This window comes from Octodon degus, unplaced genomic scaffold (genome assembly GCF_000260255.1).
Source record: "Octodon degus isolate 3935 unplaced genomic scaffold, OctDeg1.0 scaffold00021, whole genome shotgun sequence".
Taxonomy (NCBI): Eukaryota; Metazoa; Chordata; class Mammalia; order Rodentia; family Octodontidae; genus Octodon; species Octodon degus.
In genome coordinates, this window is record NW_004524597.1 from 12,995,259 (window position 1) to 13,010,719 (window position 15,461).

Consider the following 15,461-nt stretch of genomic DNA (forward strand, 5'->3'; position numbering starts at 1 on the left):
CCTGGCAAGAAATAGAAGGGTCCTTCAGTGTCTTGCCCTTGGGATGACAGTTTGTGCCCTTATGTGGGCTATGCAGCCTCTTACTCCCTGTGCTCTCTTCCTATGACAGGTTGGTGGTTGGGGCCAGCTGTATCCTTTGCTAGTGTGTAGGTAGCCATCCTGTGACATGGGCTTTTCCATGTCATGTTCTTCCTGACTGCACTCCCTCTTGATGGCCCCTTCGCTTCCTTGGATTAGGCTTGCTGGGGTTTTTTGGGGGCAGAGGGCCTGTGCTCAGGGGACAATTAGATGCTGACCTCTGTTGCCAGGGCTTCCTTGAAGCTCTTCCTGAGCCGCACACTGAGACAGCTAGCTATTTGGGGCAGCTGGACACGGCCATGAGGCAGCTAAGTGATCTCCCTCGAGAGCTATTGGCTCCGGTCTCTTTCCTTCAGAGGGAGCAGTCAACCAGCAGGGTTAAGAGAAGAGCCTCAGGGGGCCCAGGGTCAGGACAGAGGCTATCTGAGGGAAGATGAAAGCCCTGGAGCCCCCTCCACCTAGCACCTTGAAAGCACAAGTTGTGAGCAGCAGTTTTGTGTCTTCTACCCATGGGGCTTTTCTCCCCACAACCAAGCTGGTGGTTGTACTCAGACTCAACCAGGATACGGATCCAGCCCTGGAGGCTGAGATTAAACTCCAGAGCCAGGACAGGAGCACTGTAGAGACATGGGGCAGCCTGTTCCAGATCCCTAATGCCTTTGAGAGGGCTTGCTGGGACAGCCCCCAGGCTCCAGCCCCCAGCTGTGCACATGAGACCTGCAGGAGAGGGTGCCTGCAGCTCACGACAGGAGTCGCCACTGGGGCTCGCAGGTTGGTGGGGGTGTGGGCAACTACAATGGGGTCCTTAGGGGGCCCTTGCTCCTTTGCTCCCGAAGTCATGATCTGTGAGTATTCCTTAGCCCATCACCTGCAGATGTAGCCCTGGAGTGTGCTGGTCTCCTCACAGGAATCGGCCTGGACACCACCATCATGATGCGCAGCATCCCCCTCCGAGGCTTTGACCAGGTAGGGCCAGTAGCTCCAGCTCCCACCCCGTGGTGCTGCTCTCCCAGGGGTTTGGTCTCCCCTCCATACACCTATCCCCCAGGGAGGTACAGGTGTGACCTGAGAAGGCAGTCTCATGCCTCAGAAGCAGGCTCTTGAGTTGGAGGAGGGCTTTGTTTAGGAAATATGAAAACACACTTCTGGGAGCCTGGAAGAAAGGCTGGTGAGTAGAGTGTGCACACAGCTGCATAGATATGCTCCTACCAGGACACATGAACATCTTTGGCATGTGTGCACTCCTGGCTTCAGACTCGTGACCTGGTCACATCTTCAGGTTGTTCCATTAGTGGGTAATGGGGATGTGTCTCTGAAGCACCCCAAAGACCCCAACTCCCTGCTCCTTCCTTGCTGAGCTCCTTTTGGGTTCCAGGGGTGGGGGTGCCACCTCCCTAAGGCCAGCTCCATGCAGGGAGAAGCAGGTGAGAGATTGGCCAGATGCTAGATGAACATTGCAGGACAAGGCAGCCTATCCATCCATCACAAGCTAACATGAGACATACTTGAGCCAGGGTGAGCATACAGTTCTTGTGGGTCATGTGCCTGGCACATTCAGGAGAACTCAGCACAGCCTGGGAAGTTACTGCAGGGCCCCTCTTGCCCCAGGAGAGGCTCTGGGATCTGGGCAACTGTGACTGCCACATGGCCAGAGGCACTGCCTTGTGTGCCTGAGCAGGTGCCTGGGTATTTGTCTGTCCTTATCCTCATCCTGTGTGCAGATGCCCTTGTGAGCTGCAAGATAAGCTCCTGCTATTGGAGTGATGGAGATTTCTTTATAACTAAAAACTCTTTAATGAAAAGTCACCCATTAAAATCTAAGTCTGAAAAAAAAAATAAAATCTAAGTCTGAAAAAAAAAAATAAAATCTAAGTCTGGGGATGTCATTGTCAAGATGTCAAATCATCCATGTTCCCTGCTGAAGAAGATCCATCTTCTGCAAACCAAACACACTCAATCAAAGTGCTCAGGACTTCATGGTCTGCGAAGTCCTGCTGCTGGGTTGTGGTTGCGCCTCAGCTCAGAGGCCTGGCAAGGACACATCTGAAGGTGGAAGGGGTCAGAGCCCAGTCCCTTCCTCCCCACCCTCTGCACACTGCTTTAACTTGCAGACATCTCTCTCCTGTGCAGTTGTATGTGGCTTCAACCTAACGCTGTGACACACAGTTGTTACTTCCTTGGGGTATACAACCCTACTCCCTATATTTAGGACACACTGTCTAGGCAGTCACTGCACCCTACCTGTGTCAGGCTGCAGACAGAGGGTTCCTGCACCCTGTGAAGCAGGGTAAAGATGAAGATGAAGCCTGAGGCAAAGAGGCCCCCAGGGATGAGGGATGTGCTTAGGGAGGAGGCTACCAAGCTGGAGCTTCAGGAAGACACCACCCTGGTAGAAGACCAAGTGGCAGTGGACCTGAGCATGCCTGATAGTTTCCTCAGAGCCCCAGATGTCTGAACCTTCAGGAATCCAGAGGATTTCAAGAAACAAGTATCTAGCATATCAGTTTCTTTGCTTGAACAACCAGGACATTCTTGATGTGTAGGACTCCCCATACATGTGGTCCAGAATAAGCCAACTCACCTGGGCAGCAGTCAGACGATTTAAACCAAGACTGTTTATTACCTCCTAAAGAAGCAGCTGTGGCCTATCTCACTACTATCCTGTGTGACACCCTCCTACACACATGGCGTCCTGGGAAACTTGGCCACCATCTAAAGCCAGAGTGTGGGTACATGTTGGCCTTCTGGGCCAGGAGAGGAGAGCAGACAAGACTCCCAGTCTGTGCCTTTGCTGCTCCTTATTTCTCTGGGAGCAGTCTTCTGCTGGCTGTCTCAGCTCCCTGATGACAGTGATTACAAATGGCTACCAGAAAGGAGCCTGCAAACCAAACACACTCAACCAAAGTGCTCAGCGTCTGAGGCTTTGGGCCAGGAGGGTGTGAGTGCTCTCCTGTCTCAGCTTCCAGGATCCAGAGAGCATGAGGACCTGGAGGTGGGGCTGCTGGGTGCTCCAGTGGGCAAACCCTTCTTTAGCCCTAACCAGCACCTTATCCTCATTGCATGTCCTCTTGTGCCTTGCAGCAAATGTCTTCTTTGGTCACAGAGTACATGGAGTCACATGGCACCCAATTTTTAAGAGGCTGCACCCCATCCCACATCAGGAAGCTCCCCGATGGTCAGCTCCAGGTCACCTGGAAGGATGGCATCTCTGGCAAAGAGGACATGGGTACCTTTGACACAGTCCTGTGGGCCATAGGTAAGGATGCATCAGGCTACACTCATGCTATCTCTGGTCCCCTGGTGGAGCCAGTGGAATTTCTTTCTCTTAGAACAGGACCCCTATCACCACCATCCTGCTGACTCCTGGACAGGTTGGCTGCCATCTTATACACCTCAAGTGCTATAGTAAAGGCCCAGGGACAGTGCCCAATACCTGGCTGTCCCAGAACACTTGAGCCTGTTTTTTATTCCATTGTGATGTTCCAAAAGCATAAACCAGAGACCCAGATAGTGTCTGCAGTGTGTGTTATCATTTAGGAAAGACTAGTGAGTTCTTCTAGCTTCCAAGGACTTTCAAGCGCTAGGGACCAGGGTTCATTCCCTGGTACCACATGCCACTCTGGCCCCGCCCTCAGGTGCACTGAGCTAGCCACCGAGACCAGGAGTGGGTGATTCGCGCCTGTGATCCCATTGCTGGGGAGGCTGAAAACAGGAGGGCATTATGGGTCTGAGCTGTATAGTGAGATCCTGTATGAAATACATTAAAAAAAAAAAAAATTCCAAATCAATGGTAAGGTTTTGGTGTGTAGATCCTATATAGTTCCTATAAAGTTTAAGAATTGATTTTCTTTTTCTTTAACAAATTAGATGTTATACATTATAAATTCAAAACTAGTTTTTTGTTTTTTTGTTTTTTTTTTTGCGGAACTGGGAATTGAACTCAGGTCCTTGCGCTTGCCAGGGAAGCGCTAATTCCACTGAGCCATGTCCCCAGCCCCATCTTTTTTTTTTTTTTTTGTTTTTGTTTTTGTTTTTGTTTTTGAGATGGGTCTCACTATGTAGTCCAGACTGACCTTGAACTCACTATGTAGGGCCAGCCAAATAGCTCAGTGGATTAAAGTGCCTGCAAGCAGGCTCAGGGCCTGGGGGTTCAATCCCCAGGCCTGCCATGCCGACCCCACCCCCAGGGGTGCTGACACAGGGATTGAGACTGGGCGTTGTAGTGCACACCTATAATCCCAGCACTTGGGAAGCTGTAAACAGGAGAATCACTATGTCCGGATCTAGTAGTGATACCCTGAACACCCTATGGACCCTTCCCTAAAAAATGCCGAAAAAAACCCCAACAACAACAAAAAAACAAACTCACTATATAGCCCCAGCTGAGTTGAATTCTTGGCAGTCATCCTGCCTCAGCCTTCCAAGTGCTAGGATTATAGGCATGGGTCACCATGCTTAACTTTAAACTACTTTGTTTTGTTTTGTTTTATGGCAGTACTAGAGATTGAACGCAGAGATTATCTACCATTGAGCTATAGGCCCAGCCTTTTTATTTTTTAGTTTGTTTTTATATTTTTTAGGGAAGGGTCTACAAGGTTTTCAGGGTCTCACTACTAGACCAGACTCAGACTCGTAGTGATCCACCTGTTTACAGCCTCCCAAGAGCTGGGATTATAGGCACTTGCCACCACGCCACACCCAGTTTCAATTGCCATCTCAGTCTGCCCCAGGGGCGGGACCAGCACGGCAGGCCCAGGGATTGAACCCCTGGCCCCTGTTATTTTTTATTTTGAAACATGTTATTATAAAAGTTTCCAGGCTGGGTTCACATTTGAGATCCTCTTGTCTCAGCCTCCCTTGTAGCTAGGATTACAGACATGAACCACTGTATCAAGAAAGCTAATCATCTTTAACACAAAATGATATACAGGCTGGGTGTGGTGATGCATACCTATAATCCCAGCACTCTGGAGGCTGAGGCAGGAGGATTGCCATGAGTTCAAGGCTAGTCTGAACTACATAAGCAAATTCACAGCCAGCCTATACTATTTAGCATGATACTATCTCCAAAATACCACTACCAACAAAAAGACACATAATTTTAAGTTTTTAAAACTGTGGTGATTTATGTAACACACATAACATAAAATTCACTTTTTGGAGTTGGGGGTTGGGGTGGTAGATGCTGGAACTGAACCTAAGGGCTTGCACCTGCTAGGCAGGTGCTTTACCACCAAATTATACCCCATGCTCAGTTCACCATGTTAACTGCTAGGTGTCCAGAACAGTGACATTAAAGACATTTGCATTGTATACCATCATGACCAGCCATCTCTAATACTTTTCATCATCCTCAAACTGAAACGTCATCCTCATTTAAATATGACTTCTCACTCCTCCTTCCCTTGGCCCCTGGCAGCTGCCATTCTGTTTTCTGTCTATGAATTTGATATCTCTAGGAACATCCTAAAATGGAATCATACAGCATTTGTCATTTTGTGCCTGAACTCTTTTGCTTAGCATAATGTCTTCAAGATTTTTCCGTGTTGTAGTCAGTGTCAGACTATCCCAAATAATTTTGTTTATCTACTCATCTGCTGATGGACACTTGGGTTACTTCCATCTTTTAATTGTTGTGAATAGTGCTGTTAGGAATAGGCTTGTCCGCAAAGTAGGTGTTTTTAATTTAAAAAGTGATACAAGGACTGGGAGTGTGGCTCTATGGTAAAGCACTTAGCCCGGCAAGTATGAAGCCCTACATTTGATCCCTAACACTGGACACACACAAAAAAAGATAGTATCTCCTTGCAGACATCCCTGACCACCTGCACACCAGCACCTTCTAGTTTTGCCTTCTTGTTTTCCTAACTGCCCTGTAAACTTGCATATTGATGGGGGAGGGGACAATCGAGAAATTGCTCCCTCCCAGTACTTCTGGTTCTCTGAGGGTTTTGTCTTGAGCTTTGTCCCTGTCTCCCTGACATGAGTTGGAGTCAGAACCTGGGTCAGTTGGAGTCAGAACCTGGGTCACTCTCAGAAGCCTCATCTAGCTCCACCTCAGTGAAGCTTGTGCTTAACAAGTTGTCCAGGGAGGCTGTTCCATCAGTATTTGTCCAAACTGGACTGACCTGGCTGCAGGTATCCCCCAGGTGAGGCTCCTAGAGGAGCAGAGCTGCATCGTAGAGCAATATGCTTCTGAAAAAAACAACAAATCAAAACAGAAGAACACCTGTTTCTCCTGAGTTGCTCAGAATATATGGAAATCAGAATGAAATCAAATCCTGGGACTCAGAGAACAGATGAGATGTGAGGATCTGCAATGCCCCTGAGGAAATTTAGTACTTCTCTACCTAAAATTGACCGGTTATCAAAGAAAATGTTCTTGGGCTTGAGATATAGCTCACTGGCCCAGCACCTGCCTGGCAAGCATAAGTTCTGAGTTTGAGTCTCAGTACCAAAAAAAAAAAAAAGTCTTGGTCTAAGTAAGTTCATTATGAACAGTGTGAAAGATTAACATTTTGGACCAAGAAGTATACTGATATTTATCTTAAACTTCATTCTAAATGGGGAGGTGGACATTTTCTTCCTGTATTACTGCTCCCCTGTGCTTCGCCTGTTGCTTGACACCCCACACCCCACTATGGGCATACAGCCCTTGTCTTGCCTGTGGACTGAGGGGTGGGCTATGAAGCCAGATGCCATGGATGGTAGGGCCTCAGAGAGCCAGGAGCAGCGCCTTAAGAAGGCCCCAGGTTCTCTTAACTTCCAGGCGGTCTCTAGCAGGAGACAAGTAAGGCCCCTGCCTGGCAGAGTTGTCAGGGTACACACACACACACACACACACACACACACACACACCCTCCCCTGCTGGGAGTCTGTTCTATTTTTTGTATTTTCAAAAAGAGCATCGCCCAGACGGTCTGCCTGGCTTGATTGATGCTGGGGGTGGAAGCTTTTCGCAGCCCTTGGCCTTTGACCTTGCTTCCCGAGGGCTGTGGAGGGCTGTGGTTTCTGGCACGCCTTCTGGGTGGGGGTGGGAGGTGGCATAGGCATGTGCTGACTTCGCTGCTCCCCTGAGCCTCGTTTTGTAAACATTCAGGAGCCACTTCCCAGTTGAACAACTGGGAAGGTTTTCTGCTGGTTTGTACTGATAAGCCTTTAACCAAGCATTCTTTCTAACTTGTAATAAAGGTTAATCTACTCCAGGAGGTTAAAATCTGCCCTAGTGGGCACCACTTATCTCTCCTTGGATGGACACCCTCGTCTCAGACATTTAGAGCTGAGACTGAGTATGCTGCGCTTTGAGCTTTGATGGGCATTTTAAAACAGAAGAGAGGATGCCCTTTTTTTAGGCAGAACCAGGGATTGAACTAAGGCCCTTGCACTTGCCAGGGAAGCGCTTATTCCACTGAGCCATCTCCCTGGCTAGGATGCCCTTCTTGCCATCATGGACATACAGTAAAGGGGCCTGCATCAGACCTGCCAGGCTGCCCATGTCCTGTAGCCAGTGGATCCTGGCATCATAAAGTGGATACCACAGCTTGGAAGCTGAAGGGAATGAAGGAAGCCTCTTCCTCGGCACAGCCTTGATCTCCACGTGGTGGATTAAACACATTAGCAGTTAAAGCAGTTAATTGCTGTGCAGGGGGCCCCCTCATTGTTTGTCTCTGAATCACCCGCCCACACCAGGTGTCTCAGATAATAGACTGGGAACTTCAGCAAGGAGGATTTCCTGTCTGCAGATGTGCCGATTACAGCGCTGAGTGAAGACAGTCAGCCTGCCCAGGCCGCCGCGGGCTCAGATTCGCCAGCAAGTTAACTAGTTGTGGCCTGAATCCCCCACTGTCTGGGACCTGGACCAGGACCAGGATCAGGATCAGGATGGGTATCTCAGCAGACACTCTCAGCATAGACATGTCTGAGTTATAGTTGAGTTTAGATTTGGTTTTACCAAAGGGACCAAGTCTCTGGAGTGTAGCTTTGGAAAACCCCTAAGCTGAGCCTGTCATGTACCTCTTGGTATTCCGTGCCCATCTAAATGATTCTCTGTGCTTGTCTTAGAAAGATGAGGATGGCTTTGGTGCATCAGTTGCAGGGCCGCAGGTGTCCTACCTATGGGAGGAAGAGCCAGCATGGGGAGGGGCTTCACTGGGCCTTCTACTGTTCTTGCCACTGTTCCTGCCATCCTGATTGCTGAGGAGGGCAGTGGGGCTGACTGAGGAGCCTTCTTGGAGCCACTAGTGAGACCAGTTCTCACCCCTAGGCACTGAGGTAATTTCCTCCTCAGGCTTTGTCTTGGGCAACTCAGTGCTGCTGTTGGCCTGTGTGTTAACCCACTTCTGAGACTTTGAAACTGAGGGCAGCCAGTGAGCCTGGGTTCTTGAGCCTTGGAACTTGGCTTCCCCACTTCCATCTGACCAACTTGGGGGACACCACATGAGTCACTCAGCTTTTTCCTATATAGCATATGCCCTGGCCCATGGGGTATCCAAGAAGACCATGGTAGGGGCCCTCAATGCCCAAGAGGAGCATGAAGTAGCCAGGGCTGAGCTGCAGCTGGGGTTGCCTTCCAGCACTGCTTGCTTGCATTTACATGGTGCCCTTCTTTGCTCAGCTGTGTTCAGCCAGTCGCCAATGAAAGGTCTGGGCACTTGGATACTGGGAAGGAGCTGATGGGCATTGCTGAGCATGGGCAGAGTCTGGTCTGTAGAATCTCTGTTCTCCCCAGGCCAAGCCCACCAGGGACCTCATAGCTGTAGATGGAAACCTGGGGCTTATTGAGAAGGAGTTGTTCAAGCACAAATGAAGGTGGAATAGGAGAGGAAATTGACCTTGCCTAGCTGCTTTAAGGGCTCTTCAAGGTCCTGCTGTTGGGAAAGAGGCTGTCTTACCTTGGGGCCATTGTGTAGCTCATTAGTAGAACATGCATGCTTAGCATGTTTGAAGCTGTGGGTTTCATCCCTTCTCTCAAAAAAAAAAGTGTCTTATAAATCTGGCTCATGGCTACAAAGCCATGAGTCCCTCTGTGCCTGATCCCAAGTGTCATCCTGGGATACACAAGTATTAGGCCCAGCCTCAGGGGCATGGCTGGCACTAGGAGCCCCATACCCTTCGGGACAATCATCCAGGCTGACCATGCAGGCCTGTATGATGCCCTGCTTGCCTCACAGGGTGGCCACAATGAGAATGCTGTCATCCAGCCCCTCAGCTTGTGGCATGATACTGCTGGCTCTTCCTCTGCCTTCGCTGCTGCATCTGTCTGGATCACAGCCCCCCTCACTTACCCTGCCTACTCCTGCTGGCACTTAAATCTCACCTCATTTCACGGGTTGTTCTTTCCTGATGGGAACATGTGCTCCAGGCGGCCATGAAATCAGAGGGTGTGCTCGTTTTCCCATCACAGATGAGAGAGGCTTGTGGTGCCGCACACGACCTGCTGTCTATGTATCCGTGTCCTGTAGAGAAGGTAGCAGTGACCAAAGACAGCCCTCTGGGTGGTTTTGGCCTGCAGCCTTCATTCAGACTTCTCCCTGGGGTAGGGCTGGCTGGGCAGGCTTGGTGTCCAGGCCACTCTGTGACAGCAGCAGTTGCTGGTGGGACTTTCAGTGTGATCCAAACAGGGTTGGCCTTGCCTAGCTGAGGGCTCTTCAGGGTCTGGCTATTGGGAAAGAGGGCGTCTTACCTTGGGGCTGTTGGGAGGTTGTATGGCTGGCCTGGGGAGTGTGGCAGCTCATGAGGTCAGAGACTTTTGACATAGTGCTTCCTGACCATGTCCCACTACCACCAGCAGAGCCTACCCACACACTTATCAGAGGAGGAAATGAGATGTCCACTCAAGTCTGGAATTATAATGCCCTCATTGTGTGCAGAAAATATGACAAAACATCATACATTGTTTACTTAAGATTCTCATAGGGCAAGAAAATTAATGAAGGTGTCTCTCGAATGAGAAGGCAGGAATGTACCAGTCACAAAAGAGGAAACACAGTTGATAAACATTTGGCTAAAATGAACTCGATTTTACTAATAATCAAAAAAGTACAAATTAAAACAGCATGAGAGATGAGATCTACCCCTCTTTACCCATGAAGGTGCAGAATCTTAAGAATAAGCTGCCCTGGGGTAAAGCTCTTGCCACTTGTTGGGAAGCCTTCATCCTTTCTCTAGCCATCCCTCCTCTGAGGAGGAACTAAACTGATATAGACAAAAGGGCATCCCTAGTCCCCTCCTAATGGTGTCCAGGAAGCAGAGACTCAAGAGCACCAAATGTTGCATCCCTGGAGGAAGCCATTCAGAAGTGCTGGGCAGACACTACTCTGGGTACTCTAGAGCTGAAGCCATAGGACAGAGCAGCAAAGAACACAAAGGGCTGCCAAAGGTCTGGAACTGGTGGCCTCAGATACAGCTGGGACTGGGAAGTCTCTGAGCACAGTACAGTGCCAGATAGGGAATCCCCTCTTCCTGAAGTTGTCTGAGTAGGATGGCCTTTTTATTTGCCTAAGACAAGAAGGAAACAGTTAGGGCCTGGTTCACCCGTGCCTTTGCCCGTGCCTTGCTTCCCATACCATCTGGGTACCACTGGGCCTAGGCCCAAGTGCCTGGAGCCACCCTGTTTATGTGGCTAGCTCCTAGGTCTCCATCTTTTTTTTTTTTTTTTCCTTCCTCGAATGCCTTCAGGGCACTTTTGGCCAGCTGGAGAGTTGTGAGGTTCGAACTCCAGCAACCCGAGGCTGACAGCTTTGTGGAAGCAGCCACTTAAAGGACTGAGCTAGGGCCAGGCCCCCCTAGGTCTCCATCTTGCACTGGCATTTTAAACTCTAGCCTAGTGGGTGTCTATAAAACCTGAGTGGGTTCAGCACCAGTAGGAAGATTTGACTTTGCTCTGAGCATGAGGGAATTGGACTCCAGTGGGTTACGGGGTGTGCCCAGGATCATGGTGCCCCATCTGCCTCCTCTGTGGTTACCACTTGGGTCCTTTGCTCAATTAGGCTCATAGTGGGGGCTCAGGCTTCATTATGTCCTGGCTGACAGGGCCTGTCAGAGCTGTAGGACATGGTCCCATGATACAGAGCACCAGGGTAGTGCTGGCCATAGGAGCTAAAGTCTGCTAGCACAGCTTCCAAACCCTGACACACCCACAGCTTCCCTTCTCGACTGGACTTCACTGCCTGAGGTGGCACATCCTTTCCTTCCTTCCCCATTCAGAAGCAGTCACGAGATACCTACTGCATATACCACACTTTCCAGTCCGCATCATCCATCCATCCATCCATCCATTTGTTCTTGTATCAGTGGCTGGACTCATATTCCTACATTTTCCCCAAATATATATATGCACGATATGTCCCCAAAACTCCTAGCTTTGAGATGACCATAGAGACCACTTAGTTTCATGCTTATGTCACCTCCTATGACTACTACTAAATTGATAAATAATGATCTTTCCAGCAACAGTGGGCCAAATATTCAACCATGCTCATCATAAGATTGTAACTGAGTTGAAATATTCTTATCCTATACTGATGTCTTGGTAGCCATTATAACATTATAGTACAATAGTTACTTATATGTCTGTGATGATGGCAGTAGAAACAAACCTACTTGGACACACAGATGCTTACCATTGTGTTACAGTTGCCTACAGTACTCAGAGTAATAACACTATAAAGCCTAGGTGGGTAGTAGTATACTATGTTGATTTGCATGAATAGTCTGTGATGCTTGCATAATGATGAAATTGCCTAATAACATATTGCTCAGATATAGCTCTGTTGTTAAGCTTCACATAACTGTATTTTTCTATCTTTTGAGACATTGGTACTGGAGTTGGTTGAAGGACCTACAAGGTCCATAGTTACCATGAGGAGGTGCTCTTAACCTCCAGGGAAGAATAGGCAAGCAGGAGAAAGTGTAGATATAGCATTCAGGACAGTCTACTGGCCATTAGCTTTGCCACTGGACACTACAGTACCATCCTAGAGCAATCACCAGGGGGTGGCGGGCCTGGGGAGGAGTCCAGGCCAACGGAGACCTTGGCCCCCTCCTGTGTCCCTCACCCCTGCCCACACGCCTCCAGCTCCTTCCTCAGATGCAGCTTTGCACCTCCCACGTCTAGGCTGATCCTGACTGGTGCCAGCCTGCCTAGTGTCGGGATTCTGTGGCTGAGTAGCGCCAAGAAGCTGGAGCCAGCCTCCTGCAAACTTGAGTGGCTTGGCTTAGCGGAGCCTCTGTGTTTTGACGTCTTGCTCTAGGCAGCAGCTGGAGACTTAAAGTTTCCTTTTCATGGGGCTTCATCTTCCAGATGTTCAGGTGGGCGCCACCCACTTCCTGGCTGCTGCTCAATGAACTCTGGTTTGTCCAAGCCGCCCAGAGCTGTGGGAACTATGCCTTTAACACCAGATCACCTTTGCTATTGAGAGAACCACTCTGAGCCCCTCAGAGCTGAGAATCCCCTGGGTTCAAGGCAAAAATGACTTCCGCTGACAGCATAAATGATGGGGTCTGAATGCTACCCTCTCAACAGGGTCAGAGTTGTATGGAGCCTGGCAGGAGGAAGCCATGCTTATACCTCCAGGGACTGCCTGAGCTCTGCCCCTCCTGGCATTTGCACCCAAAACCAAGATAGGCTTCATTTGTACATAAGGATGTGCGCAGTGAGGTTCAAAGACTGCCCCAAAGCCCAACTCCTCTTGAAGGCTTAAAGCTGGGGCTGTTTTCTCAGAAGCCACTGGAGGCATATGGGAGAGGACGAGTCAAGGCCTGCAGTGCAGAGCAGCTAGGAGATCTGGCTGCCTGACCTCAGTTGTGCTGGTGCCTGGCCAGGGGCTGCAGATATGGACCCTAAGACCCTGCCCAGGGTGTGAGCACACACATTCTTTCTGCTGGCCCTAGGGTGGCTACTACTTACACAACATACTTTGGACCATACTGTTAGATTCTGGGGAGACATGGCTGTAGCCTGTACATGCAAATAATCTGTTATCAGTAGATGAGTGTGATGCAGAGCCTACCTGCATGAGTACAGTGTAGAGGGTGGCAAATGCTTCAGAGGAGATCTAGAGGCTGGGAGAGTGGAGGAAGGGAGCCCTATCCAGGAAGGGTCATGCAGGGAATGCAAGCAGTCAGCTCTCCTGGGGCTCCATGTAGATCCCACACCCCAGAATGCATGTTCAGTCAAGGAACTTGCATAGCACTGTGACAGAGCCACTGTTCCTGTGTGCACCCTGGATGATGGGTGATGGGTATCTTCCCTCTGGGGCGTACTGCCTTCCATGCTGCATGCCCCTCCCCATGATACTGTCTTTGATCAAACTGTGTTCCATGTATGAACCACTTAGGCCATGTAGAGCCTTGTCCTAGAGGCAGGAGGTGCTTAGAGGTCCTAGTTAGGGGCTGGTGTCACTGGGTCATTTCTGTTGCTAGACTCCTCCACAGTCAGAGCCTAGAACTTCATATTTCAGAAACAACAGAATTTCCAGTCCAAATTTGACATCAGGATTTGTTTTTTCTCCTAGTTCTGCAATTGGAAGCCAGGGCCTCATGGTGGACTGCCAGGCAGTAGTGCCTCACTGAGCTGCATTCTCAGCCCTCCTGGGTTAGACAGACCTTTCTGCAGCTTTTAATCTTTTTCTTAGGATATAATCTTCTGAGGCTGCACCATGAAAACATGACTTCTCTAGTTTCTTCGGTGGCAGCCAGCCCACACATCTATGGGTTCACATCCATGGATTCAACCAACCACGGGTGAAAAATATTCTTAAAAATTTCCCTGTAGGGGCTGGGGAGATAGCCCAACAGCGTAAGTGCCTGCCTGGCAAGTGCAAGGTCCCGAGTTTGATCCCTGGTACCACAAAACAAAACTCCCTATACTGAATAAATGTGCAGACTTTTTTTTTTTTTTTTGGTCATCATTCCTTAATATGGTGTGACAACTATTTAGCTAATGTTGGGATTGTATTGTGCATTATAAGTAAATTAGATATGATTTAAAGTACATTAGAGGATGTTGGGAGGTTTTATGCAGATACTCTGCAGTTCTGTCGAAGGCACTTGAGCATCTGTGCATTTTCAGGCCCTGGCAGAGCAAAGGAGTCCTGGAATCACTCCATGGAGGATACTGGGGGGGACTATGGTGATCTTTCTGTGTGGTCTATCATCAATCTCATGTGCAGTTAGGCTCACTTGTTCTAGGTTGTATGTTAATCTAATTTTGTTTTTTGAATATATAAACCATGTATAGGAAACAAAAAAGTCACAAGATTTGTTTGACCAGTCTTGTTTGTATCTCTGTCCTTATGTCCTTTTCTCTCTTGTTCTATAGGACACTACTTTTATCTTTTCATTGATTCCTTCTGTGAATGTGTGTACATGTGTATGCATGCGTGTGTGTGCATACTCATGTACATTTCCCCATCTTCACAGGAGGGCATCATGCTCCACTCATTCTCTGCCCACCTATCCTACTTCACCTTGGAGCTACCTTGAGTCATGATAGGGAGTTGTCTTCCAGGGCCCTGTGGCCCATGGGACAGGTGCAGGGAATCTCCCTGGGAGCCTGATGCTTTGTCTCATCTGGATCCAGTATAGTCCCTTTTGTAGATGAGATCACCGTGGTTCACAGAGAAAGGAGGTGTGTCTGGGGTCTCTTGTGAACGGATGGCAGGAGACATTGACTCTGTGGCACATAACATTGCTGCTCCAAACCAGTGACTGCACCAAGCCAAGAGTCCAGGAAAGGTCAGGGCCTAAGGCCAGGAGGCACAGTTCATGGTTAGGGCCTGTAGCATGGCTCCCCATCTGGTGTGGACCAGAGCCTGAGGAGGTCTGCAAGGGAGGGAAGAAACCAAGAAGACAGGCCTGGGTGACCAGGGCCCAGCACTGAGGAGGGTGACTGGCCAGCAAAAAGCTTCAGTGCCCAGGCTGGCTTATGAATTGCCCAAGCCCTCCCCCTAGCTGGCAGAGAGACTGCTCTGCAATGTCTTGTTTGATTCATGATGATGTTGGTCCTTTGGGTAATGCCTGTACCCCCACTGTGGCTCTGGGGACCAGCACTCCTCTGCATTGTCAGGGGGAAAAAAAAAGGCAACCTCAATTTAAAACTACGGGAATGAAAGGCTGGGCTGGGAAGATAGCTTGGCATCATAAGTGCCTGCCTGGAAAGCTCAAAGACCTGAGTTCAAGCCCCAGCATGCCATGCTGGCCCTGGAACCAGGCAAGGTGGCGCATGCCTGTAATTCTAGCACTAAGGAGGCTGAGACAGGAGGATCATTGAGTTCAAACTGTGTAGTGAGACCCTGTATCAAAAATAAATAGGGGAGGCTGAAAACAGGAGGATCACTGAGTCTGAAATATGTGGTGAGACCCTGTACAAAGTAAAAAATAAA

The 15,461-nt window shown here is 49.3% G+C and overlaps 1 protein-coding gene across 6 annotated transcripts in view; it reads left to right on the forward strand.

Annotated features, from left to right (window-relative positions):
- Positions 1 to 15,461, forward strand: part of Txnrd2 (thioredoxin reductase 2) — a 65,856-nt gene that overhangs the window by 37,961 nt on the left and 12,434 nt on the right. For all 6 annotated transcript variants that reach the window (XM_023711606.1, XM_023711602.1, XM_023711604.1 and 3 more), the window contains exons 9-11: positions 110 to 129; positions 953 to 1,044; positions 3,160 to 3,334. In XM_023711606.1, the coding sequence (XP_023567374.1) occupies positions 110 to 129; positions 953 to 1,044; positions 3,160 to 3,334 (287 nt within the window). The remainder of the gene's footprint in view (positions 1 to 109; positions 130 to 952; positions 1,045 to 3,159; positions 3,335 to 15,461) is intronic.